We start from the raw sequence: 24,426 nt of genomic DNA, 5'->3' as shown, positions 1-24,426 counted from the left end.
GCGAGACGGTGTCACGTCACGTCACGGTGACGGACATGTCGCCACTGTACCGTACCCAGTCCTAAATGAACCGAATTAGTCCTCCACAAACGGCAGCAGGTAATGTAGAGCATTTTCCGTTCATCTCCCAGACGGGAAATGGGCTCGAGTAGGAAAGTCCGGCTGGAAGCTCGCAGGAGGTGCTTCCCGTGTCCCGTCCCCCACCCCGCGGACAATACGGCACCTGCTTTAAATCCCACGCAGCAGCACGCTCGACGTGTGAAGGCAGCAACGAACGAAATAATACGTGCGATAGCAAGCCATTGTAAGGATAAAAGGAAAATATTTATTTGCATCTTTTCTGAACAAAAGTCGAGGGCAGTAATACATAAAACGGCTCAGAAACGAAATGGACCCTTTTTTCAAGTGTGCTACAATGAAAAGCTACATCGCTGATTGAGAAACAGAAGGAAAGAAAACAACACCACAATAAAAACTTTGTATAAAAAAGTCGCCCTTTGGGTTGAACGATTCATTTGCAAATAAAACGAAACATAAATAAATTATAAATTAAAAAATAGTCTTTCAAAATATATATCTACAAAAACCCAGATATATTTAAACAGAAATAAAACATTTATATTGTCTTTTTTTTTTCCTCTTAAAGCTGTACACTTTTGGCCAGTGTAGACGATTATTAGGTAATTTCGGATTGCACAGTTGTTAAGCGGTTTAACACTGTCTGTAAGTGGCTGTATGCGACGCAGCCGTCTCTGCTACATTTGTCTGGATGCGAGTCCTTCAGCGAGCGGTGGCGCTCGGCCGTGCGGTCCTGAGAGGCGACGAGCCGCTCGGTCCGGTCCGGCCCGGTCCGGTCGCGCGCAGGTCCGGTCCGTCTCTCTTCGTCCCTTACAGACTCGGACGGCGGAAGAAAAAAATAAAAATAAAACCGTAGTGCAAATGCCTGGAATGGAAGGAGAGAAAAGAAGAACGTTAGAGTCAGCCCGAGTCAGACGTCACCAGCCGCTCCGGCCTTTCCCGCCACTGTGACGCACACACCCCTCCCCCAACCGGCCCACCTTCAGCGGATCCTCTTGCGCGGAGTTTGCTCCACCGGGATGGAGGTGGAGGAATGCGGGCCGAGCCCCTCGCTCGGCTTGCCGGCCGCCGTCCTCCTCCTTTTCACGTAGAAATCTGAAAGCGAGAGTGACAAAGACGCCCCGTTGAGTACACGGTGCGACACGACACGACCGATCGCGGCGAGCGGGAGGCGGACGCGGCTCGTACCCGTGATGCGCGTGGAGATCCTCTTCCTCCGCGCGCAGGTGGGCGCCGTGCGCGACGCGCCGCGTCCCGAGTTCATCCGATCCGCGCGGTTCTCCTGGTTGACGGTGCGCTCCTGGGCGACAGGTGCATCCTGGGCGGAACTACTCCTGTCGGCTCGGGTTCGTCCCGATTGCACGGATTCCCGGTAGAAGGCGGGCGAGCTGTCCGCGGCGCTCTCCTCCCACTCGTACTCCCCGGACAGCGGCGTGTCGGCCTCGAAGTTAAAGTTCCACCTCAGACGGTCCCGCTCCGCGATCTCGCGGAGTTTGGACTTCATGTCTCGGTTCAGCTCGTCGTGGTCCACGGGTCCGAAGAGGCTTCGGCACGCGCCGGTGCGCGCGTGGAACGGAAAGGTCCTGCGGGGAGCCTGCCGCTCGACCGGGCTACTGGAGAGCTGGACGCTGGACATGTTGCGACGGTCCTCCGAGTCTCACGCGCCGACGTTTAAATGTAACCGTGTCGCGCAAAGCTCGTATTTAAAGTCCCCTACGCCGCGAGGCTCGTCCGGCCACAGCGCTCTGCGCTCCCATTGGCTGGCGCCGAGCGCCCGCCTCCGCGGCCCGCCCCGCGCTTTGCGCGCGTGATTTGTGGTCGGGGTGAGAGGGGTGTGGGGTGATTGACATGCTGATGAGAGAGAGCGCCGTAGTAAAGTGCTGCGTTTTGCTTACTACGTGTTTTTGTTCCCCGCGCCGTGGCCCCGCCCCCTGTACGCTCACGTCCGATCGCGCTTTGATGTAGAAAGAGTAGCCGAGTCCAGGGAAACATTGTCGAGAAATGATTCATATTTAATTAGCATTAAAGTGCACTTTGTCAGTAGACATGATTTCTCTTATCGTTCTTTCTTTCTGAGGTTGCAACGAAGTTCAGAAGACAGAAGATCATGAAGGTCTATTGTACGATTATATTTCTTATTAATAATGAAAATGTACCGTTACATCCCACGATATTCATTCAGGGGGGGTTATTATTTGTTAAACTGTGATTTGTGTGTGTGTGTGTGTGTAAGGGAGAGAGTGAGACAGAGAAACACGGGACACGCCTTTACTTCCTCTACTAATGCAATAGCGCCTCCCTGTGAATAAATACTGTTATCTCCTGGTTGTGGCTTCTCCAGTCGCAAGTAAATCTCATATAGTGATGTTATTTTAGACAATAAATAATTATGCATACATGGCATGAACTCACTTCTTGTGCTGCAAACTTGAAAGTTTGTGGTCGTCATTTGACAATGTGCCAAATATTCTCCATACATGAAAGATCTGGACTGCAGGCCAAATCAGTGCCTGGAGTCTGCTCAGTTAAAGCCATGCTGTTGTAATAGCTGCAGTATGTGGTTTTTGCATTGTCCTGCTGAAGTAGAAATTGTCTGGAAGGCAGCATATTTCTAAAACACACAGGCTGCCCAAAAGGTATGAACATATGTAGCCCCATACCATCAGAGATTGGTCTCCCTGCTCTTTAACCCGGAGGACACAGCGTCATGATTGCCTACATGAATGTTATATTTGGACTTATCTGACCATAGAATACTTTTCCACTTTAAACAGTCACTTTTAAATAAGTCTTGGCCCAGAGGGCATGACAGTACTTCTGAACCATGTTCAAATATGGCTTCCCTTTTTGCATGATGGATCTTTAGTGATCCCGTGTTGTCTGAAGACCACAGCCATCCACTAAAGGTCTTCAGCCTTGACCCTTACACACAGAGATATCTCCAGTTTCTCTTTTGATGATGTTATGCATTGTAGATGATGATATTTGAGAAGCCTTTGCAATTTGACGTTGAGGAACATTCATATGCTGTCACATATTTGAGAAACTCTGTCCAAATACTCCTGACCATAGAGCAACAGATCTGAAGTCAGTCTGTCCTGAGATGGAGGGTTTCTTGGACCCGGATGATGATGGGGCATTTAAAACAGGTGGGGTCTTCACACAGCTCCAGGCATCAGATGAAGATTTAACTGCGAGTTTTAACTACAGGCTTTGCTGGTTTTACTATCTGCCTGTAGACTGGAATAAGATCTTTATTCTTTCAAAGTAACAATGGTCCAATGTATTCTTATCCATGGTGGGACAGTTGAATTTATGGCATTTATCATATACCCTTATCCACAGCAACTTACGACCAGTAGTACAGGGACAGCCCCCCTGGAGACACTCTGTACAGTATTTTTCTATCAGTATAAATGCAGATCAGCATATTGTATGCAGGTATGCTATTTTGATTAAGTTTCTAGAGCCACTTTACACATTTTAAACTACAGATAACACTTATACACATCCTTACACATTGTTGTGGTTGTTTTCTTTTACTCTGTACTTGAGAGACACCAAATTCCTTGCACATACTTGGCCAATAAACACAATTCTGATTTTGATTTACTATTCTGAATTCAATAATGACCTACATTTCTCAGCCTGTGGTTTGTGTATCCTTAGAGTATATGTAAATGTTATTTGCCCGTATAAGAGCGAGTTCAAGAAAAGAAATGAAAATTGTGCTTTTTGAGAATCAAATCATACTCAAAACTAATAAAAATAAAATCAGGAAAAAATGTGTTGATTCTGGGGAGCACACACAGCTAATTTACACATGCAATTTACTTCTTAATGTATTCTAGTTGTAATCAGGTTACTTTAAAAAATGTGATCATGTTAAGCTGATCACAGCTTCAAATGCAATCATTCAGAGAGTCATGTTTCCCCATAACCGTCTCCAAACTTGCCCTGACGTACCCTCATCCAATCCGTCCTGGTTGTCTCCACATCCAATGCTTTGACTTTTGCAGTGTTGCTATAAATTGCTTGGGCTATTGTTATCAGAAGTTTTATAATGCATTTGCTGAATGTACACTAGGACCAGAGGACCCACATGCACATGGAAAAGCATGAGACCATGGCTCGGAAGCATGAAAATTATCCTTCTGATCCTCCTCTTGAGTGGATTGGCTTTTGTTTTGCCATCACCCTAATTGGGTGGGAAATGGCTGCCATTCACAGCACTGATAATATCATTTATTTCTGTAAAACCATCCATGCTTGTGCTAAGTTATCACAACGATCCCATTTCTGTCATGTAGCTGCACCTTGAATTTTTTTGACTACTGCATGCTCTTATATTCTGAAATTAGACAGCATCTGAAATGTCTCAGGTTATTGTTTTAGCAATTTCTTAGCCAATGTTCATTTGTTTTCATGCATTTGGAACAGGAAAGTTTAATTTAACAATTTGCAATTAAATTACAATTAATTGACTAGGAACATCACCAGCCATATCCAGTACTATTCAGGAGTTTAGGCCCATTAAAAAAATGATTTACAAAAATAAAATAATCAGTCTGATTTTATTTATAGCATGCAGATAGCAGGACAAGGTGCTTCACAGTGTGGGGAAAAGTGTAATTGAAAACAAATACATTTATAAATATGTAAAACATTATACATTTATTTACAATAAATATGAATTGCAAAGTAATACATGCAAATAAAAATGGCAAAAGTGAATTAAAAATGCTATGATAAAGATGTTATTTTAAGCTAAAGACACTAAATGCTGCCCCCCATATTTTATTATACATACCTTAGACGTACATGTTAAAGAAATGTTTGAGCAGGTAACATTACTAATTACTGACATAAATCCAGTAATTAACACCTTAATATTATCTTGGTTAAACTGAGCAGTACTAAGCAACATGGGTCCCCTAATGGAGCCTTGTGGAACCCCATATGTACGTATGTAATATTAGTTTAGCGTCACCAAGGTCTCTTCCAGACAAATGCTGTGTTTGGCAACTCGATTTTTTCATCCATTTATGATAAGTGTTTTCTCAGTCCGATGGTGCAAAAGCCAGATTGAATTGAAGGTTTTAAGTTGGTCTTGAAGATATTTAGAAATATATTTACATATCTGGCATATTAGATGCCCTTATCCCGAGGTTACAATTTGTAGTTAGAGGGACGGACCCTTAAACTGAAATAAATGTATTGCTTATCATTTATATATAAGTAAGAAGTAGATGTGGAAGAACTAGATGATGAAGTGACATCTCAGCTGAAAAAAAGTGAAGTGAAGGTCACACGTGATACACAACAGCACAGCACACGGTGCACACAGTGAAATTTGTCCTCTGCATTTAACCCATCACCCTGAGTGAGCAGTGGGCAGCCATGACAGGCACCCGGGGAGCAGTGTGTTGGGACGGTGCTTTGCTCAGTGGCACCTCAGTGGCACCTTGGCAGATCGGGATTCGAACCGGCAACCTTCTGATTACAGGGCCACTTCCTTAACCGCTAGGCCACCATTCCAATGTTGTGGAATGACCATCATCTCAGAACGTCAAATCATAGACTATAGAAGTCAATGTTATTTAATAGCAAAAGTTCACAATCACTGTAGAACAAGAACTTATACAATTATAATTAAACAATAAAGAGACTGATCATAAAAAGGCTTCCATTGCCTAGGAAACAACAAGAGCAACGCAAAAGGTCATGTGATCAGACACCAGATAGACCATGTTCCAATGGGATGGGCACATAAGTGTACAATGAAAGCACAAAAAGTGAAAATCCCATCATGCTTAGCCCCTAAACATATAAGCTCTCTCTCTCTCTCCAACTGCAAAACTCTGCAGAGGTTCGTCCGGCGCTCTGAGAAGATCATTGAGGGCAAGCTTCCCTTCTTACAGGACATCTGTGCGGTAGATGCGGTGCAGGGAAAATCATCAAAGACCCCAGTCACCCCATTCTCAGACCAGCAGACTGCAGGACAGTTTCTTTAGACAGACCATTAGACTGTTCAGGTCTGACCACAAACCAGCACCACACTGACTGATAACCACACACGATATGTGAAAGAAAGTGAAGTGATTGTAATTGTGATGCACTGCAGCACAGCACACTCTAGCAAAGCACCGTCCCCACACACTGCTCCCCAGGTGCCTGCCATGGCTGCCTTCTGCTCAGCAAGGGTGATGGGTTAATATGGGTTTGAAAATGGAAAAGCAGAGGACACGTTTCGTTGTATGAACAGCACATTCTATAAATACAATATAAGACATATATAAGACAATATGATCCTTTTTATCTAATCTTTGTAGCTAATCATTGAAATCTCGTTGTATGCTGCTGTTTAGTTTTTCTTCTTGTGTTCTTCTGTGAAAAGGTTCACTTATTAGGGCCGAAATGAATTAGTTCTCTCCATGATAAAAACTTCATGAGCTTTTTAGCCTCTCCAGCCAACTGCAAACAAAGTACAACGGTGAACTGCGGGGAGTTTCCGGGTGAACTTCCTGGGCGGAGCTGTAACCTCAGACTTGTGGGCGGGGTTTGGGTTTGCGCGCGAACGTTCTCCCACGCTTTGTATTGGAGGGGGTTCCAGTGCTCATGCGAGTCTATGTGGGTCTATGGCAGGAGCGGCCAAACTACATATCCGGAACATTCGCCTTTTAATTCGGCTGATGATTGATATAGAGTTGCCGAAATAAAGTCATAATTATGACGGCATTCCACCAGGTGGCGCATTAAGCGCAGATGGAGCTGAAGATCTCTGGCCGAACCCGACAGGTTTATACACCGGCTTGTGCCGTAAATGAGCGGTCAGGTTATGCGTTCCGACTAGCGAGAAAGTTAAATGGTGTGAAAGACTCGAGCCAATGGCGATTATGTTTTGCTCGCACCGGCAACAAAAGCAACGTCTTGGATGTGGGACAACTTTGACCATAATGTTAATAAATGTATAAACGACATATTCTTGACAAAGTAAAATAGCTGTGTACATGCGCACATTTGAATAGTCCGTCGATAGTTCACTCAGTGCTGATTCTGGCTGGAATAAGGACTTGGTATGTGTACAAGCTGATAGCCGAAGTCAACAATACAACACGCCCACTTTTTACTTACTGACTAGCAGGAACGTGGCTGCTCTTACACCAGACAATGGAGACGGTGCCTAACCGCCCACCTACCCCCATATAACACACATCTCAACGTGCAACATTCAACTATCTACAGCCAATCCGCTCGTTTCCTTTTCTCCCGAAGTGAAGGCTAATCAGCAACACGGTTCCCACTAAAAGTGAATGCAAATTTTAACACTGTAAAGTCCTTTTTATGTTATGTGGCCCCTGATCTTAAAATGTTTGCTCACCTCTGATTTCTGCGCCCTAAAGGAACAGCAATTACGTCACTCGACCTGGTAAATGAGAGAGATTTAACACAGTACTCACGTCTGTATAATGTATAGCTCGTTTATTTGAGTTTTTCTAAAATTATTTTATGTGATGGGTGGTAGTAGCCTAGTGGGTAACACACACGCCTATGAACCAGAAGACCCAGGTTCAAACCCCACTTACTACCATTGTGTCCCCGAGCAAGACACTTAACCCTAAGTTGCTCCAGGGGGGACTGTACCTGTAACTACTGTAAATGTAAATCTTCTCCGTCATTAGAGACTGGTGGGGTGGCGCCCCAGCGCCCCCTATTGGCGGGACGTCACTGGTAGTTAAAGCGTGCCACTCGAACAAAATGGTCAGAAATTATACTGCCTGATACTGCCGTGGCTGGAGAGAAGGAAAGGAACAGTTGTTGATTATAGACACCCTGGTACGATGAGTCGTTTCGTATACATACGTGACGAAACAGAACGAATTTGCACATATCTACGCAGATATGACGCTTGCCACAAATCCCGGAATTTGCGCCGTTTGAGCGCAACCTTGTTGTTCAGCATTAGCGGAAGTGACGACATCCCGACGCCCAGCCAGCGGAGTAACGCTAACGAGTCGCTCACATGCGCAGCGCCGCCGAGAGAAGCGCGTTGGCCGGGTGAAGGGCAGCCCGTCTGGTCCGTGGTTGTAGATTGGCAGCCAGACCGCGCTCCGCCGTCTATGTATGTGCGTGTTTAGGTATGCGTGTGTATGTGAGGACGTCGGCGAATGTCACCCGTGGGAATAAAAGACTTTACGGGAGTTCGCGAGGCTCGGTGCGCTGCGATCCAGATGAGTTCTGGTTGTTTTAGCCTGGTACGGTTTGGCGTCGCGACTGGTTTGTAGCTGCGGAGTTCTGGATGAGTGTCCTGGCGATGGCTAAACCCGAGTCGAAGAGGAGCGGCTCCGCGGCGCTTCCGATGGGCGGCAGGTCCGGCGCAGCGGTGGAGGAACCGCTGATCAACGGCACAGCGGACAGCCAGAACCAGCACCAGGCGCCTGCCGGCAAGCCCAAACCCGCCAGACCACGTACCACCGAGTGCGAGGTGTTCGACGACGGGACCATCACATTCTTCTGGTGAGATGTTTCTCCTTCCCCTTCATCCAGGATCAGTAGGCCCTCCATATTCCTCCTTTGCAGCCTCCTGCTGCTTATGGGTAAACCAGGTTAAAGTTAATGCAGGTAGTGCATCCGGAGCATCCAGAGGGTCCAGCCTGACTGCATCCAGAGGGTCCAGCCTGACTGCATCCAGAGGGTCCAGCCTGACTGCATCCAGAGGGTCCAGCCTGACTGCATCCAGAGGGTCCAGCCTGACTGCATCCAGAGGGTCCAGCCTGACTGCATCCAGAGGGTCCAGCCTGACTGCATCCAGAGGGTCCAGCCTGACTGCATCCAGAGGGTCCAGCCTGACTGCATCCAGAGGGCCAGTCTGCCATCAGCAGAAAGGATGCTGGTTCTGTTCACCTTTCTGCTGACACGGGGTACCATTTAGTAGGCCAGCGCTGCAGTGACATTCATCGCCGTCTGTAATTGGGGCAGCACTACACCATGGTGCCCAGCTGCAGACTTCTCTATTTTAAACACAGTTTACTTTTAAAGTTGCATATATTCAGTACTATGGAAAGGTTCTAGTCATCTTTCCAATGGCATCTCTGAAATAGTCACTTCATAAACTGTCAAAGTGTAAAACTCACAAAAAAAAGTGCAGATTAAAAAGTGAAAGTATAAATAATGTTGATATGTAGAGATGGTGGTAGAAGAACTGGTTGTCGATCTCTCCCAACTCTGTAAATTAATGAATGATCTCCTACAGCTCAGAGAACAGAGCTGTGGAGACATTCTCGCTCTACGTGTGTGTGTGTGAGTGTGTGTGTGTGTTTTGGTCAGTGTCTTAATTGAAGCAGTCAATCGTTCATTTTTTGATTTGATCACATGTACTAACGACTCACTACTTCCATGTTCATGGAGGGTCTTGAGTTGTGTGTTCGGAGACTCTTGGCCTGCAGAAACCTGGCTGGAACCCTGACTGGTGGGGAGGAGGTGCGTCAGACAGGGCTGTCAGCCATACAGCCTGTTCCAGCTTAACAGGTCCTTTAGGGCAGGGCAGTAAACCTGGCAGGTTCTCGTCGTAGGAACCAGCCCAAGACCCCACCAGGGCGTCAGAAGATATGTTCAGATTCTATGGCATTCCTCCCTCCCTCCCGCTTGCTCTCTTGTTCTCTCCAACCCCCCTCGCTTTCTCTCTCTCTCTCTCGCTCTCTCTCTGACCTTCTGATTGGCCGAGGGGAGTCTGACTGTGTGTCACCTTTTTTGTGATTGTGCTATTGTGTACATTTATTGGTTACCTGCAGTGTAACCTGATAAGCTGCTTTCTGAGTGGCGTTGCTAAGCATCCAATGTTTGAATGAATGATTGAACTATTTCATGACATGCAGTTAATTTCAAGTTTTAATTTATTAAATCAATGTTAACCGATATACAAGTCACTGTGCAGTGGTGGTTATGTGTAGTATTTCTTCAAAAACAATATTTATTACTAGATCAACTATATTATGTAATTCATCTGTTCAACTGACCTGATGAGGGTTGAAATTATTAAACAAGATTCGTTGTTAACACAAATGAAACTTTTCTTTGCACAATCAGATTTTTCAGATCTACTTGTTACAGCATGACCTTTCATATTAGATTTGCAGTATATTGCCCAACCCTTATTGTCAGGATGTCATGGAGCAGCTCACTAGTTAACATCCGGTTAATAGTTCTAAAGAGAGCAATGTAGAAGTCTTGATTTAGTAAATTATGTTTTGCAGAGTCCCTCTCTTTTCTGAGGAATGCCGTTTGTCTTCATAGCTGTGAGCTTTGGGTTTATGTCCTCACACACCCACAGTAGCTCTGGTTTCTCACTCCTTGCGTCTCTGTGATCACTGCCTTTTCAGGGCAACTGTGGTTTCTGCATGTGGTGCTCACACAAGTGTCACCACCTAAAGCATCCATTTGGCATTTGGATATGAAGCTCATTTGGTGATTAATAGCTGGCTTCTTTGTGTTGATTTTAAGTTTTTGTGATTTAAAAGCAGATGTTCAGTGTTTTCAGTGTTGAGTTACTTTCATCTGGGTTTAACTACATAATCTCCACACAAAGCTTGTTATAACTTTTAATGTTTTGTATTTAATGTGCCATTCTCTGTGCAGGAGAGCCCACACCCTGACTGTGCTGTTCATTCTCACCTGTGCTCTCGTGTATGTCACCCTGCTGGAAGAGACTCCCCAGGACACCGCATACAACACAAAAAGGTCAGTGAATGTTTAATAACTTCATATGTGCTAGAACCTACCCATTAACATAACCTGTATAGACAAGCAAATATCATCTGTAGCAAATATCATCTTTTTCTTTCTCTGTCTATATGTTTAAAGTTATTTTTCTTCTTAAGAGGATTTGAGTTATGTTAGATGCTAGAACACATTCTCCAAAGTCTTCAGGTCACCTACCCATCATCACAAGCTTGTAGACTTTTGTTACCCCGTTTACATTATTATGACATACATGATATGTCATAATAATGTCATGAAGAGGGGAAAGATTACATTTCTGGCATTTGCCAGACGCCTTTATCCAGAGCGACTTTCAATCAGTAGTTACAGGGACAGTCACCAGGACCGATATAACTCATACTTCCAGTTCTCTGGAGTTATATCTGAAAGGTGAGTAGAAATGACCAGTGGCAGCACCTGTCAGTATTTTTAACTTTATTATCACTGCTCACCCTCCACAGGCCAGGCCTAAAGATCAAGGTTTCTTTTGGCGGATGGAAGCACCCATGTCCTGTGTAGCTGTTGGGAGCCTGTAGTCAGAGGAAGTGTGTGTGCGTGGGCAGAGCGGTGGCCAGAAATAGTTTCAGCATGTGGGTGTGGGAGACGTGCGGCATTGGTTATCTGTGAGCTAACCGGATTTGCTTTGGTCAGCGTGACCCGGCTCTGGATTAGCACGACCTGTGTCTGCTACATCACCTCCTCCAATCACAGGATTCCCACACGCTCTGCTCAGACTGGCTGAATACGTTTGTAGATACTCCCCTCTCAACTAGAAGACTAGAAAGTCTTATTATTGTGTCCCTAAGCAAGACACTTAACCCTGAGTGTCTCCAGTAAGTCGTTCTGGATATAATTTTTTTCCCCCCCTTCATGTCATTATGTCATATATGACATTATCATGTCTGTACATAAACAAGAGCCTTTCTGACACTTTCAGAATTCAGAATTATGACTCAAAACAGTACTCAACTGTTCACTGTTTTACCAATTTGACACATTTTAACATTAGTTTTATTTAATCGCAATCATTATATCACGCTTGAGACAAATGCTTGTGGGAACATCTTCTGAGTTTCTGTCAAGTCAATTATTTCCATACTTAATAAGAATTATACCACAAAATATTCTTATTAGTTATTGATATTTGCGTTCTTATTAGATTTTACTGGATTGATTTGTTATTCTGATTTAGTGGCCAATAACTGAAGGTTTTGTAAATGATAAGCCAAATAACAGATGATATCATTCTAATTTATTAATGTATGTAAAAGACATTGATTGCAAATTTATTCATTTCTAAGAAATAACAGTAAAATATATGTGGGCTATGTGTTTGGTTCAGTAAAGTTCTCTATTCAAAAATGGGTTTATTCGTGAGTGAGAAACGGACCCATTATGTTTAATATTAATGATGAATGCTATTTAATTGGTGTGCTTGTGTATTTCTTTCCCAGAGGCATCATTGCCAGCATCCTCGTTTTCCTCTGTTTTGGCGTGACTCAAGCCAAGGACGGGCCCTTTTCTCGACCACACCCAGGTAGGCACCGCCATGCACCGTGTAAAGAAGATGGAATCTCCTCTGTAATGGGGTATTGATTGATCTGCCGTTGTCTCCTAGCTGCAGCACAAGCTCAGGTTCATGGCCTAATAACAGGGACAGAAATCCATAACCTGGCGTTGATCACTCATGATCACAGGCACAGATTCAAAACTGGACCAGTGGTGTATACAGTATATAAGTTAACGTTTAATGAGTTTTTTTTGCTGTGCTTGTGGTGAAAACGTGGGAAATGTTGGGGTTGTAATGTTGGAAGGTCTGGTCCAGCTTGTGGAGCAGGTCTGTTGTGCCACATCACTGTTTTTCACCTCCTTCTAGTGCATGGACCATCTTTCCCTTTATTGTATGAAAACATGGGGGAAAAAACCCCATGAAAAACAAGGACGTCATTTTCATGACCCTTAGAAGAAAAGGGTTCGGCTGAGTGCCAGCCGCTCACGTCTGAATAAACCACACTACAGTTGTATCATGCCATTTAGATCTCAACATGTTTACCGTTCAGCTGCTGCTGTCTGAACCCCCCTTGTAGAAGAAAAAAAAAGCGTTTAATGAAATGTTCATCCTCCACTCCAGCTTTCAAGCAGACTTTCAAGTCTGTATAATTTGAGTTGGAACTGTTAACCTCTGGTTTTTGATTACTGAGTTAAATGCAAGGCTCTTTTCACAGCTTACTGGCGCTTCTGGCTCTGTGTGTCTGTGGTGTATGAGCTCTTCCTCATCTTCATCTTATTCCAGGTGAGTACCATGTTGAGTCACATGACAAAGTTCAGTTACTTGCTGGTGACCTGCAGTATAAACTCCAGTATATGAATAGTGGTAATTAATGACTAGAAGAAGACTAATTCAAATGCACACACACACACTCGCTCTTTCTTTGTCTTGTTCTGTAAAATCATTCATCACTTAAAAATCAGAAAAACCCACACGGCAGCGAACTCTTAACAAAAGGCCTAATGAGGGTTGTGCTGCTGAAGTATAATGATCAGGTAAGAGGGCATGGCACGAATTCATGTAAGCCCAGGGCCACACGTTGGATGATTAAGACGTAGAAGTATCATACTAGTTTGATCTGCCTTTCAGTATCCGATGTACCTCTAGTCTGATGTTACAATTAAAACATTTATGTTCATAACACAGTTGTGCCTGTCTGGGGAAAAATGCATTGCAAGGTCTGAAAACGAACAGTCCAATATAATAAAATCTTAGGTGTCGTGAGAAATGTAAATGCAAACTTTGTGGCAACTGCAACAAACAACAAAACATCTGACCTCTGTGGTTTTACCACCAAGTACAAAGGCATGTTTTGTAAAAGGGATCAAATACATATTTCCTTCATGAAAATGCTAATTAATAAATAACTCTTATGAAATGCATTTTTCTGATTTTGTTTTGTTATTGCTCTTTCTCTTATATTAATAATTCTACCATTGACTGATCTTTTCTTTGTTAGTGGGCAAGGGTGAAGGGTCTTGTTCAGATAGACACTGGTAGTTATTGGGGTTCAAACTGTGACTTTGTGGTCATCCAGGTTATTGGAGAGTTAAGGCTAATTCCATCACTCATGACCACAGATTACAAAAAAGAACCATGTCCAAAACCACAAGGGGACATTGTAAAAGCACTGCCAGCTGGTCTGAAGCGACGCTCTGACCTCTGACCAATTTTTGTGTTTATCTGGTGTGCCTTGCTTTGTCATCGGTCAGACGGTGCATGACGGGCGGCAATTCATGAAGTACATTGACCCCAAGCTGGGCGTGCCCCTCCCAGAGAGGGACTATGGTGGCAACTGTCTCATCTACGACCCAGGCAACGCAACTGACCCCTTCCACAATATCTGGGTAAGGCACCCCCCCCACGCACACACACCCCCCACACACACACACACACACACACACAGTCTCATGGAACAGATGAGATAAAAACAGACTGAACATCTTCAAATGTGAGTGAGTGAAGAGAGGGGTGCTACTGATTCCTCCGTCTCACCCCAACCTCCTTTTTCCCAGTTTTTGAAATCTGGGTGAAGAGACTCATGGGACTATAAGCTGTTCTCTTTTTTTTCTGTCCTCTTTAGCTCTATTTTTTCCTTTTCTTTTAGTGTGCTTGGCGGTGGAGTTATATTAAAATTGAGATCTGGTTGTGTTCAGGTTTCTTCATGACCTCCTTACAAAGCATTCATATTTATCTGAATTGTTATTTCTTCTCTTGGTGATAGTAATTCATTATTATTTCACAATGCATGTGTTTTCATTTTAAGCTGCAAAACAGTAAATTTTCCATACCATGAGATCATACTGTAAATCATAATACTTAATAACAGAATCCTCCCAACTAGTTACCTGCAATCATGGTACAGACTCTTCTGGTAACTTATCGCTCCTTCTCTGGCCTGGAACTTTCCACACTCACTATGTTGATGTCCACAGGACAAGATGGATGGCTTTGTCCCTGCCCATTTTCTTGGCTGGTATATTAAGGTATGGCTGTTAATAATTTTTTGGCTGTTAATAATCCTGTTATTGGTAGGGGTGGGACTTACAGAGTCACACAAGATCATGATGCTGAATATAGCAGTATCATTATCCTATGGGTTCATATGTGTGACTGAAGAGGAAACATTGTTGCAGATTAATGCTGTATGGTGTGTTTTTCCCGTCAATGTAAACCTGAACACATCAATATTAGCCATATATTCATGGCCATGTTGATTTACCTTTCCAGCACAACTCAGTTGTGGGGTGAGGGGTTGGGTACGTGGTGATCGCTTGGAATGAATTTTTATGATTGCAAACTTTAAAAACCTCTGTTATTACATTTTGAGTTCCGTTCTGTTTTTTTTTTTCTTTTTCTTTCGTATTGTCATAAAGAATTTGTGTTTTGTGCGTGTGTGTATTTGCCAGACACTAATGATCAGGGATTGGTGGATGTGCATGATCATCAGTGTGATGTTTGAGTTCCTGGAGTACAGCCTGGAGCACCAGCTGCCCAACTTCTCTGAGTGCTGGTGGGACCACGTATGTAACACACACACACACACACACACACACACACACACACACAATGGGTCACCTGTCCCCTGTTATGTCTATTATATTCATTTATATGCTCATTTAACACTCAATGGAGCCACACGGTTCCATTAGGTATCAGTTCTGTTCCAAGTACTCCTTATTCTCTCTCTCTTTCCCTTCCTCCCCCATTTTGTTGTTCCCAGTGGATAATGGATGTGCTGGTGTGCAACGGCTTGGGAATATACTGTGGGATGAAGACCCTGGGCTGGCTCTCCATGAAACCATACCAGTGGCAGGGCTTGTGGAACATCCCCACGTACAAGTGAGCGGCTCCACCCACCTACAACAACAACATTTATTTCTTATATAGCCCAAAATCACATACAGGATGTCTCAATGGGCTTTGACAAGCCTTACAGATGACACCCCCCACACTTGAGAGAAAAAGAGAGAAAAAGAAAGGAAGAAACCTTGGGAACGAGTGATACAGAGAGGGACCCCCTTCCAGGGTAGAGTGAGCCTGCAAGTGGTGTCAGTGCAGGGTTGGTGATTTGTCCAATAAGAGAAAAAGGTTTATAGTTGTAGAGGTGGAGAAGTCCAAAATGTAGTCCAGTGTCATGGTGTACATTACGTGTCCATTGTGATGCTACTTGTCCATTTCCCTGAAGCTTTAGTTGTTGTGGTGGTGGTGGCTGTGGTGACCCTCTGGTTCGTTTCATGTTAAGACATCATTTAGCAGTTGTCAGGAACAAGGATTTATTTGCTGGTCTCTTCACTGGAGTCTGCCTTTAGTCTGTGCGCTTGATTCAGTATCTCGGAGAAAACAAACAGAAGCAGCGGCAGACGGTGGCATTGTACGACTGATACTACAGTGATACGGTGCTACAGCGGCATGATACCCTAACTAGGTGGTAGTAGCCTAGTGGGTAAGACACTCGCCTGTGAACCAGAAGACCCGGGTTCAAATCCCACTTACTACCATTGTGTCCCTGAGCAAGACACTTAACCTTAAGTTGCTCCAGGGAGACTGTCCCTGTAATGCTGATTGTAAGTCGCTCTGGATAAGGGCGTCTGATAAATACTGTAAATGTAATGTAAATGTAACTAACCTTGTGGAACACCAAACTGGACTACTATATGAAGACGAATCACCATTGATGTCCACAGATTGGTCAGATATGATCTGAACAATAGAAGGAATCTGGGATTATTTTTGTTCTTGTCTATTAAAGAGGAGAGATGCTCTGTTGTTTGTTTAATGCTACAAAGTTTCGGTCAGGCACAGTACATCAAACCCCTGATCTGTAATAATTTCATTAACAATGTGCGTCTTAGGTGTGAGAGCTCTAATATTTAATAATCCTATTCTTATATCAGAGGTGCTGTTGGAATGTTCAGTAGGAATGATGGTAATAGGTAATACATTTCTCTGACCAGCCCGGGGAACAGACACAGTGTCAGCATATTTATGAGTTTATTATAAATCTTAATCGTTCTTGTAAGATCTCTTGTTTTAATAGAGCGAGGTAAAGATACAATGTCAATAGCGTACACGCTGGATGGCAGCTGTACGCAAATGCTCGGTTTAGCCAGTCTGTCTGCTGCCTGGTCTCGGCTCTGGCGAGCCAGGTTCATTTTTTGGTTCTAAGACTATGAGCCAGATTTTTAGACAACTGAGTGGCGCCCGCCAAGTTGGGGTGGATGCCGTCTCGCCCAAAAAGAAGTCCAGGAAGTCCTTGGAAGTAAAGCCAGCTTGTGCCAAACACACCAAACTGTACCTACTGTTATATCATCCTGAGTATTTGTAATGTCACAAAACTAAGGGTGTACTCGCACTAGGCAGTTTGAACCGTGCCCGAGTGCGTTTGAGCACCAAAGCGCGGTTCGTTTGACTAGTGTGAGTGCTCCGAGCCGTGCCCGGGCGCGGTTCTTTTAGCCGGCCCTGGCCCGGTTGGAAGAGGTGCGCCCGGGCGCGGTTCGTTTAGCCGGCCCTGGCCCTGTTGGAAGAGGTGCGCCCGGGCGCGGTTCGTTTAGCCGGACCTTGCCCGGTTGGAAGAGGTGCGCCCGGGCGCGGTTCGTTTAGCCGGCCCTGGCCCGGTTGGAAGAGGTGCGCCCGGGCGCGGTTCGTTTAGCCGGCCCTGGCCCGGTTGGAAGAGGTGCGCCCGGGCGCGGTTCGTTTAGCCGGCCCTGGCCCGGTTGGAATAGGTGCGCCCGGGCGCGGTTCGTTTAGCCGGCCCTGGCCCTGTTGGAAGAGGTGCGCCCGGGCGCGGTTCGTTTAGCCGGCCCTGGCCCGGTTGGAAGAGGTGCGCCCGGGCGCGGTTCGTTTAGCCGGCCCTGGCCCTGTTGGAAGAGGTGCGCCCGGGCGCGGTTCGTTTAGCCGGACCTTGCCCGGTTGGAAGAGGTGCGCCCGGGCGCGGTTCGTTTAGCCGGCCCTGGCCCTGTTGGAAGAGGTGCGCCCGGGCGCGGTTCGTTTAGCCGGCCCTGGCCCGGTTGGAAGAGGTGCGCCCGGGCGCGGTTCGTTTAGCCGGCCCTGGCCCGGTTGGAAGAGGTGCGCCCGGGCGCGGTTCGTTTAGCCGGACCTGGCCCTGTTGGAAGAGGTGCGCCCGGGCGCGGTTCGTTTAGCCGGACCTGGCCCGGTTGGAAGGGGATGAACGGTTGCACCTGTTAAATGGGGAAAAAAGCTCTGTGTGTGTTCTCTAGGGGGAAAATCAAGCGAATTGCCTTCCAGTTTACACCCTACAGCTGGGTGAAGTTTGAGTGGAAACCAGCCTCCAACCTGCGGCGCTGGCTGGCTGTGCTGGGCATCATTTTTATGGTAAGACTAATTCATGCATACACTTTGATCTATTTTGAGATGCATGGTGACCACTAAAATCTGTAATTATTATTTGAAAAACACAAGCCTTTCCAATTCCTCCAGTTGTCTTTCCATTCAATGTATTCCAGAATAAGAGCTTTTGTAGTCCACAAGAGGTTGGTGTATAAAACCTGTAAATTGACTTGATTATCTGACATCTGTGTCTGCATGTATTTTACACCTATTTTTATACCATTAGCAAAATGTAATTTTTTTTTTTATAGCAGTCGTTACTGGAACGAGCGAGAGATTAGTCAGATGCCTGTAACAATACTTTCCCTAACCTCACAATGTTATACTTTCCCAAACCTCAAAATGTTACCTACTACCTGTTCCATGAAATATTGATAAATGATTATTATTATATTTCATGATTAAGAAACAATTCTGACATCATGGTCTATAGAAACTTTGAGATATCTTTGCTTTTGCATCAGCTCACACCCAGAGCCACATTTTTCTATTTTTCTGTTTCCAGTTTCTTCTGGCGGAGCTGAATACGTTCTACCTGAAGTTTGTTTTGTGGATGCCGCCCGAACATTACCTGGTGCTCCTGCGTCTCGTCTTCTTTGTCAACGTTGGTGGGGTGGCCATGAGGGAGATCTATGACTTCATGGATGATCCGTAAGCATAGAACACCATGTGTTTTTATCTGTCTTTCTGTGGATGCGTTATGGCTAGATGCTATACCTAGAATTCATTGGGATGAGTTGCATCAGATTTTGGAAACATTTACTAGTCATTTACATTTATGGCATTTGGCAGACACCCTTATCCAGAGCGACTTACAACTGTCACTGGTTCAATTCTTCCCCTTATGCTATAGTAACAAAATTACTTCCCCCCCCACTAGGTTGCTTAATTTTGTTACCATAGCATAAGGGGAAAAATCTTACAACCCTTCCCTGGCCAGGAATCAAACACACGCTGTAGCGGTGAGAGCTCCAAATGCTAACCACTAGAGCACCAGGGATGCTCAGTCCTGACTAAAAGAATTCAGTCGCTGGTTCAATTCTTGCTCGAAGGCCTATTTCCTGATCCTTAACCAGGCAGTAGTGGTGAAGTGCAGAATCCTAACCACTACCAGGAATGCTTTCATGTTACCATGTTTTGGTGGTATTGAGTTTTAGATGATGGGCTGCCATCCAAGATGCAATGTCAGTTAGACATGCAGAGATTTTAGAAACTGCATGTACGTCTGAGGGAGGAAAAGTGAAGCTGAGTTGTGCGTCATTGGCATAGCAGTGGTAGGATAACCTATATGAGGAAATGACCTAAAGTGATCTTGTGTAGAGGGATCAAAAGAGAGGCCTAGTCCCTGTCAAAATGATTTGATTATGGAGAAGGTCAGTTGTTTTCATAATTCAATTCAAAAAGGTTAATCCTTTCAGCATGTGAAATCCTTTATCTTCTAAACATTTGAGATACTTGGATCATGACCCATAATCATCAACATTAAGAATATTTTACTCTACATGAACATAGAATATAGGAGGTTTATTTTCTATTGCCAGTTTATATAAAGATGATGCTTCTGTGTTTTGAGTTGTAATTGTTCTTATAGGAAGTTTCATAAGAAGCTCGGGCAGCAGGCGTGGATTGTGGCAGCCATCACCGTGACAGAGTTCCTGATTGTGGTGAAGTACGACCCGCACACAATCATGCTGCCCATTCCCTTCTTTGTGACACAGTGCTGGTTCCTTGGCATCGTCCTCATCCTCACCTGGACACTGTGGCGCTTTTTTATCCGGTGAGTCAGTTTCCCTGACCTCAGCCTGTTCCTTCTCTCACTTTTCTCACTACACACTTGCATCCTTCTGCTTTTGTCCCAAATATCAACCTTAACATAGGAGGGAGACTTAATTTCTTACTTTAATTTGACTGATGCTGCAGTACTTTCAGACTCCAAATTAGGGTTAGAAATATTTCAAATAAAAAAAGGAAACAGGAAGTTGGGATTAACTCCGTTCTGAATTAAGGATTTAATTGCGATAAAACTGCTGTCATTACTGCAGTGTATATTCAGCAACTGGTACCTGCATATCTCCGTGCCCTGCATATTACTGCCCAGTTTTGAAAAGGCACTGGCTATGGCAAGCAAGCAATAGATGTCCCCTGTAATGAAAAATTTACCTTGTGAGATTATTTAACATTAATGTGAGTTCTTTTAGCCTATGATCCTGCAGTGGCATAAAGACATCATGTGACTGTAAATGTGAAGAAAGTGTTTCCATTTCTAGTTTTGTGCAGTATGCATTTTTCAAACTGACAGAAATACCATACCACCTCATGCCAGTGTAAAACATGTTGTGCAATTTGAGTGTTGATAATGACTTTAAAAAGTGCCACCCCACGTCTTATCTGTTTTCTCCCACCCTCCACCCCCTGTGCATAGCGTCGGTGTGCAGTGAGGTAGGTGTTGGTCCCCATCGTCCTTGTTTTGTATTTTGTGCACTGCTGTGGGGGACATTGCCTTCACCTTTCCATGGGACACTTTCCTGCATGCGTGGGGTTTCAAGTGAAGATATTGTCACACCATGTGCACTGGTCACCATGGTGATGAAACACAGAATGTGTTTCTGTGTTTGTGGACCTCTTGACTCTTACAATTACGGCACTTATCAGATGCCCTTATCCAGAGCGACTTACAATCAGAAGTGACGGGAACAGTTCCCCTGGTATCTTGCCGCAATGGTAGTAAGTGGGGTTTGAACCTGGTTCTTCTGGTTCATAGCCAAGTGTGTTACCCACTAGGCTACTACCACTCTACCACGCTGTAACTCATACATGTGCAAACAGGTTAAAAGTTCAGCCTGTATAACTTCATAATTTTCTGAAATTGTGTGTGTGTGTGTGTGTGTGTGTGTGTGTGTGTGTGTGTGTACACGTACACAGAGACATCACGCTTCGTTACAAAGAGACCCGTCGTCGTAAACAGGAGGGCCTAGGGGAACGGACCAATGGAACCAGCAGCCAGGCAACCACCTCAGGACGCAGCAAACTGAATGGCAGTGGTGACTCCACCAGGCAGAGGAAGTCATGAGGGAGCTGGGAAGTGGGTGGAGCCACATATTGCACTGATATACTGATGGAGAGTGGGATGGAATGCTGACTGAGAAAATGAAAAAGAGGCTTGTAGAAATGCGTGTGTGTATGTGTGTGTGTGTAACAGAACAAATCAAATCATTCCAGTGATGGCTTCTCACTGTTAACACTTCACCAAACAGCATAAGCAGGTTTATTATGGTTGAGTTGGGCGTGGGGGTGTGTTTGGGTTAGGGAATTTGTGTTTCTGTAAAATTACCTCTTATTTTTCCACACAGGTGGGACGGAGTAATAATGTTTGTATGGGTGAATGTGTGTGAATTGTAAATTCTGTGTTTTCCAGCCTCAGGATCAATTCTTCAACTGGAGTAAGGAAGTAGTTGGATCAGATTAGAGTGTTACAGAGGGAGAGGGCATATCCCTATATATAACATCAGTGTCTGTTACACTCCTGGATCACAGGTTTCTTATGCACCTGATATATGGTTTGGGAAGGAGGGTGCATGTTCTTTAGCTGCTATGCAAATATGAGCTCAATAATATAATCAGATGGTCAGGGGTGAGATTTTTTTTTGAGTTTCATCACATTGAAATTGGAGCATTATACATGTTGAGTCATATATAAAGCCTATGGAAATGTTCCATGTAAAAAATCTCTGGCCGATGTGTATTGTTTCGGAGCAACACTCCATTGCCCTCATTCAAAATGTATTTTATCAACACTAGAATAAAAAGATGTGCTCTTGAGAACGATCCAGATATATTCTGTAGATTTGTTTTCAGAGCAGCAACAATATTGAAAGTCTATTTTTTTTTTACATAGTTCTTTTTGTTAGTTAAAGTTACTGATAAGCAAGACCTGCAGATATGAGGAGCTGAGCCCACATTTGTCAAGGCTTCCACACATTTTTCAGTGACATTCAGTAATCATACACTACGATTCTATCTTGGTGGAGGAAAATGAAAGTCTGGAATCCACTATACTGTTACTTGGTAACACAGCCAAGCCCTGCTGGGTTTTGCAGGGTTGCCAACAAAATTCCAGAAACTCTTTTACACAAGACAATCCAAGATATGGATCCATCTGTGTTTAAGCCATAATATTCCAATTCATTGATGCCATGAGCAACAGCAGTATTTTGTTCTTTCAATTCACTTGAACCACAAGCCATCATCATGCCAGCAGAAGTCCTCTTTTTCTTAACAGATGGGTGCTGATGTTGGAACTGAACTGGCCATCAAAATAAAGACTGAGAGATTGTGTTTTCGAAAGAGTAGATTTATTTTAGAAGACTTGGAATGTGGAGATCTCCCCCCAGCATGATCCCTCAGCCATTTGCAATGTGGAACACACAGGTCCATTGTAAATTGTGCACTCTAAAGCTGACTAGCGTGTCTAAATGTGTGAGTGCTTTCACTCTGCTGTGTTGGCTCTAGTTCTGTACAATAGTGAGTTCAAGTTATTGTCCCTGGGGAACTGTTGTCTAGAACATAGCTGAATTGTGCAAAATTGGCAGCGTCGGCTGGTCCAGTTAGTGCTTGATGCCATTCTGATCATCTTGTGAATGTATAGATATTTTTCAGAAGAGGGCCACATCTCCTCACATGCCAATTTTCATGTGTTGAAATATTCAGCAAGGGGCTTATTGTCTTCAATGTTTGCAGACGTTCATTTTTATGCACACTTCTCTTTTGTCCAATTAAAACACGGGTTCCAAAACATGTTCAAAGTTTCCTGCAGTGTCATGTTCAGTTTTTTCTTTTTTTTTTTTTGGTTGCAGCAGTCTCAGGTCCCTCTAGAGCGACAAACCATTGTCTGTTGCCTTGTTCTTGTTCTGTGGGTTGTTTGCAACATTGACGAATTGACGCTTTTAAACTCGCACGTCTGCATAGAGGTGTGTGACTTTACGTTCCCGCCACGCAGGAACATGTGCAGCTCCTCTCAAAACCAGAGCGCGAATCAAAGCTTTAGTATTTGTTCGATTCTTTGTGGATGGGTTAAAAAAACAGTACAACACATGATATTTTATTATGTTTTCAATAAAAAAAAATTTAAACAAATATATTGTCCAAAGTGTGTTATTGTCCAGTTATATTTGTGTGTTTGTGATTTCCACCCAGTTAGGCACATGTTCACGGTAATCACAGGGTTTAAATGTACAAGTTAAACAATACTGAACTTTTCTGCCATACAATGTGTCCCAATACAATTTGATATGATAAAAGTTTAGTTTTTGTAGCATTAACAGTTTCTATTTTTTTTCTTTCTCAGAATGTACCAATGTATATGATCTGGCCACTCCTAACATTCCTTCTGTTTCTCTGATGAATTTTTGTAAACAAATTTTCAACCTAATTTATTTTTCAGCCTCAGGATGGTCTATTTCAACCTCCTTTGAGAGCTCCTTTGAACACATGTTGTGCGTTAACATCAACAGCTTCCAAATGCAAATTCCACACCTGGAATCAGCTTCCAGACATTTTAATTGCTTAATTGACAACATGTTAAAGAGGGAAGAGCCCATGCAGCCTTTTTTTTTTTTTTTTGCAGCCAATTTGGATGTGAAAATTACAGCTGAGAGTCTACAGCTTTGATTATATAATTGTATCCTGAATATGTTTTTATAAAAAGCTAAAATAACAAAACTTGTCACTGTCCAAATATTTCTTCTCCCTTATTCTCCCTGCATGTTTAACCTACTGTAAGGTCTGGAATAGCTTCAGAACAACAATATTCACAAAATAGATAGAATTCATTTATTTTAGAACATTTTATACAAACCAACCTCCAAAGTTTGAAGTGGAACCAAAAAGAGATACTCAATTTTTTTTTTCTTATTTTAATGACAATAATGAATATTTTAGCTCTACCGCAAACATTTAGCTAGCACACAATCAAAACAGCTCAGAGGATCACAAGCACACAACTCCCAGCAATAACAGACATTTACACCACGCGCTGTCTCAGGAAAACAAAGAGCATCCTGAAGGACCCCAGCCATCCTGCACTGTGTAACGAATTAGCTCAAAAGGAAATATCTAGAATTAATTATAACTGGTTATAATTAATAATAAACATTTAGACTAGATTTTGGGATAAACTGTAGCAGAATTAATGT

General features: G+C 43.9%; 2 protein-coding genes across 3 annotated transcripts; one reads left to right on the top strand and one right to left on the bottom strand.

Annotated features, from left to right (window-relative positions):
* Positions 1-302: 302 nt before the first annotated feature.
* cdkn1cb (cyclin dependent kinase inhibitor 1Cb) lies at positions 303-1,817 on the bottom strand. Its single transcript, XM_028987301.1, has 3 exons — positions 1,267-1,817; positions 1,059-1,173; positions 303-943 (listed from the first exon to the last, which is right to left on the bottom strand). The coding sequence occupies exons 1-2, from the start codon at positions 1,712-1,714 to the stop codon at positions 1,061-1,063; spliced, it is 561 nt and encodes a 186-aa protein (XP_028843134.1). The 5' UTR covers positions 1,715-1,817; the 3' UTR covers positions 303-943; positions 1,059-1,060.
* A 6,236-nt stretch (positions 1,818-8,053) lies between these two features.
* Positions 8,054-23,368, top strand: ptdss2 (phosphatidylserine synthase 2). 2 transcript variants are annotated; one of them, XM_028987428.1, is made up of 12 exons: positions 8,054-8,595; positions 10,714-10,815; positions 12,291-12,373; positions 13,062-13,129; positions 14,098-14,232; positions 14,821-14,871; positions 15,295-15,408; positions 15,609-15,727; positions 18,106-18,220; positions 18,741-18,886; positions 19,827-20,012; positions 21,158-23,368. In XM_028987428.1, exons 1-12 carry the CDS (start codon positions 8,378-8,380, stop codon positions 21,303-21,305), a joined length of 1,485 nt encoding a protein of 494 aa, XP_028843261.1. In that variant the 5' UTR covers positions 8,054-8,377; the 3' UTR covers positions 21,306-23,368. The 2 variants fall into 2 exon arrangements, with proteins under 2 accessions (XP_028843261.1, XP_028843262.1); XM_028987429.1 differs by lacking the exon at positions 8,054-8,595 and adding an exon at positions 9,087-10,542.
* The last annotated feature ends 1,058 nt before the right edge of the window (positions 23,369-24,426 follow it).

This window comes from Denticeps clupeoides, chromosome 7, assembly GCF_900700375.1.
Source record: "Denticeps clupeoides chromosome 7, fDenClu1.1, whole genome shotgun sequence".
NCBI classification, from domain to species: Eukaryota; Metazoa; Chordata; class Actinopteri; order Clupeiformes; family Denticipitidae; genus Denticeps; species Denticeps clupeoides.
This window is presented reverse-complemented; position numbering and strand designations above follow the sequence as displayed.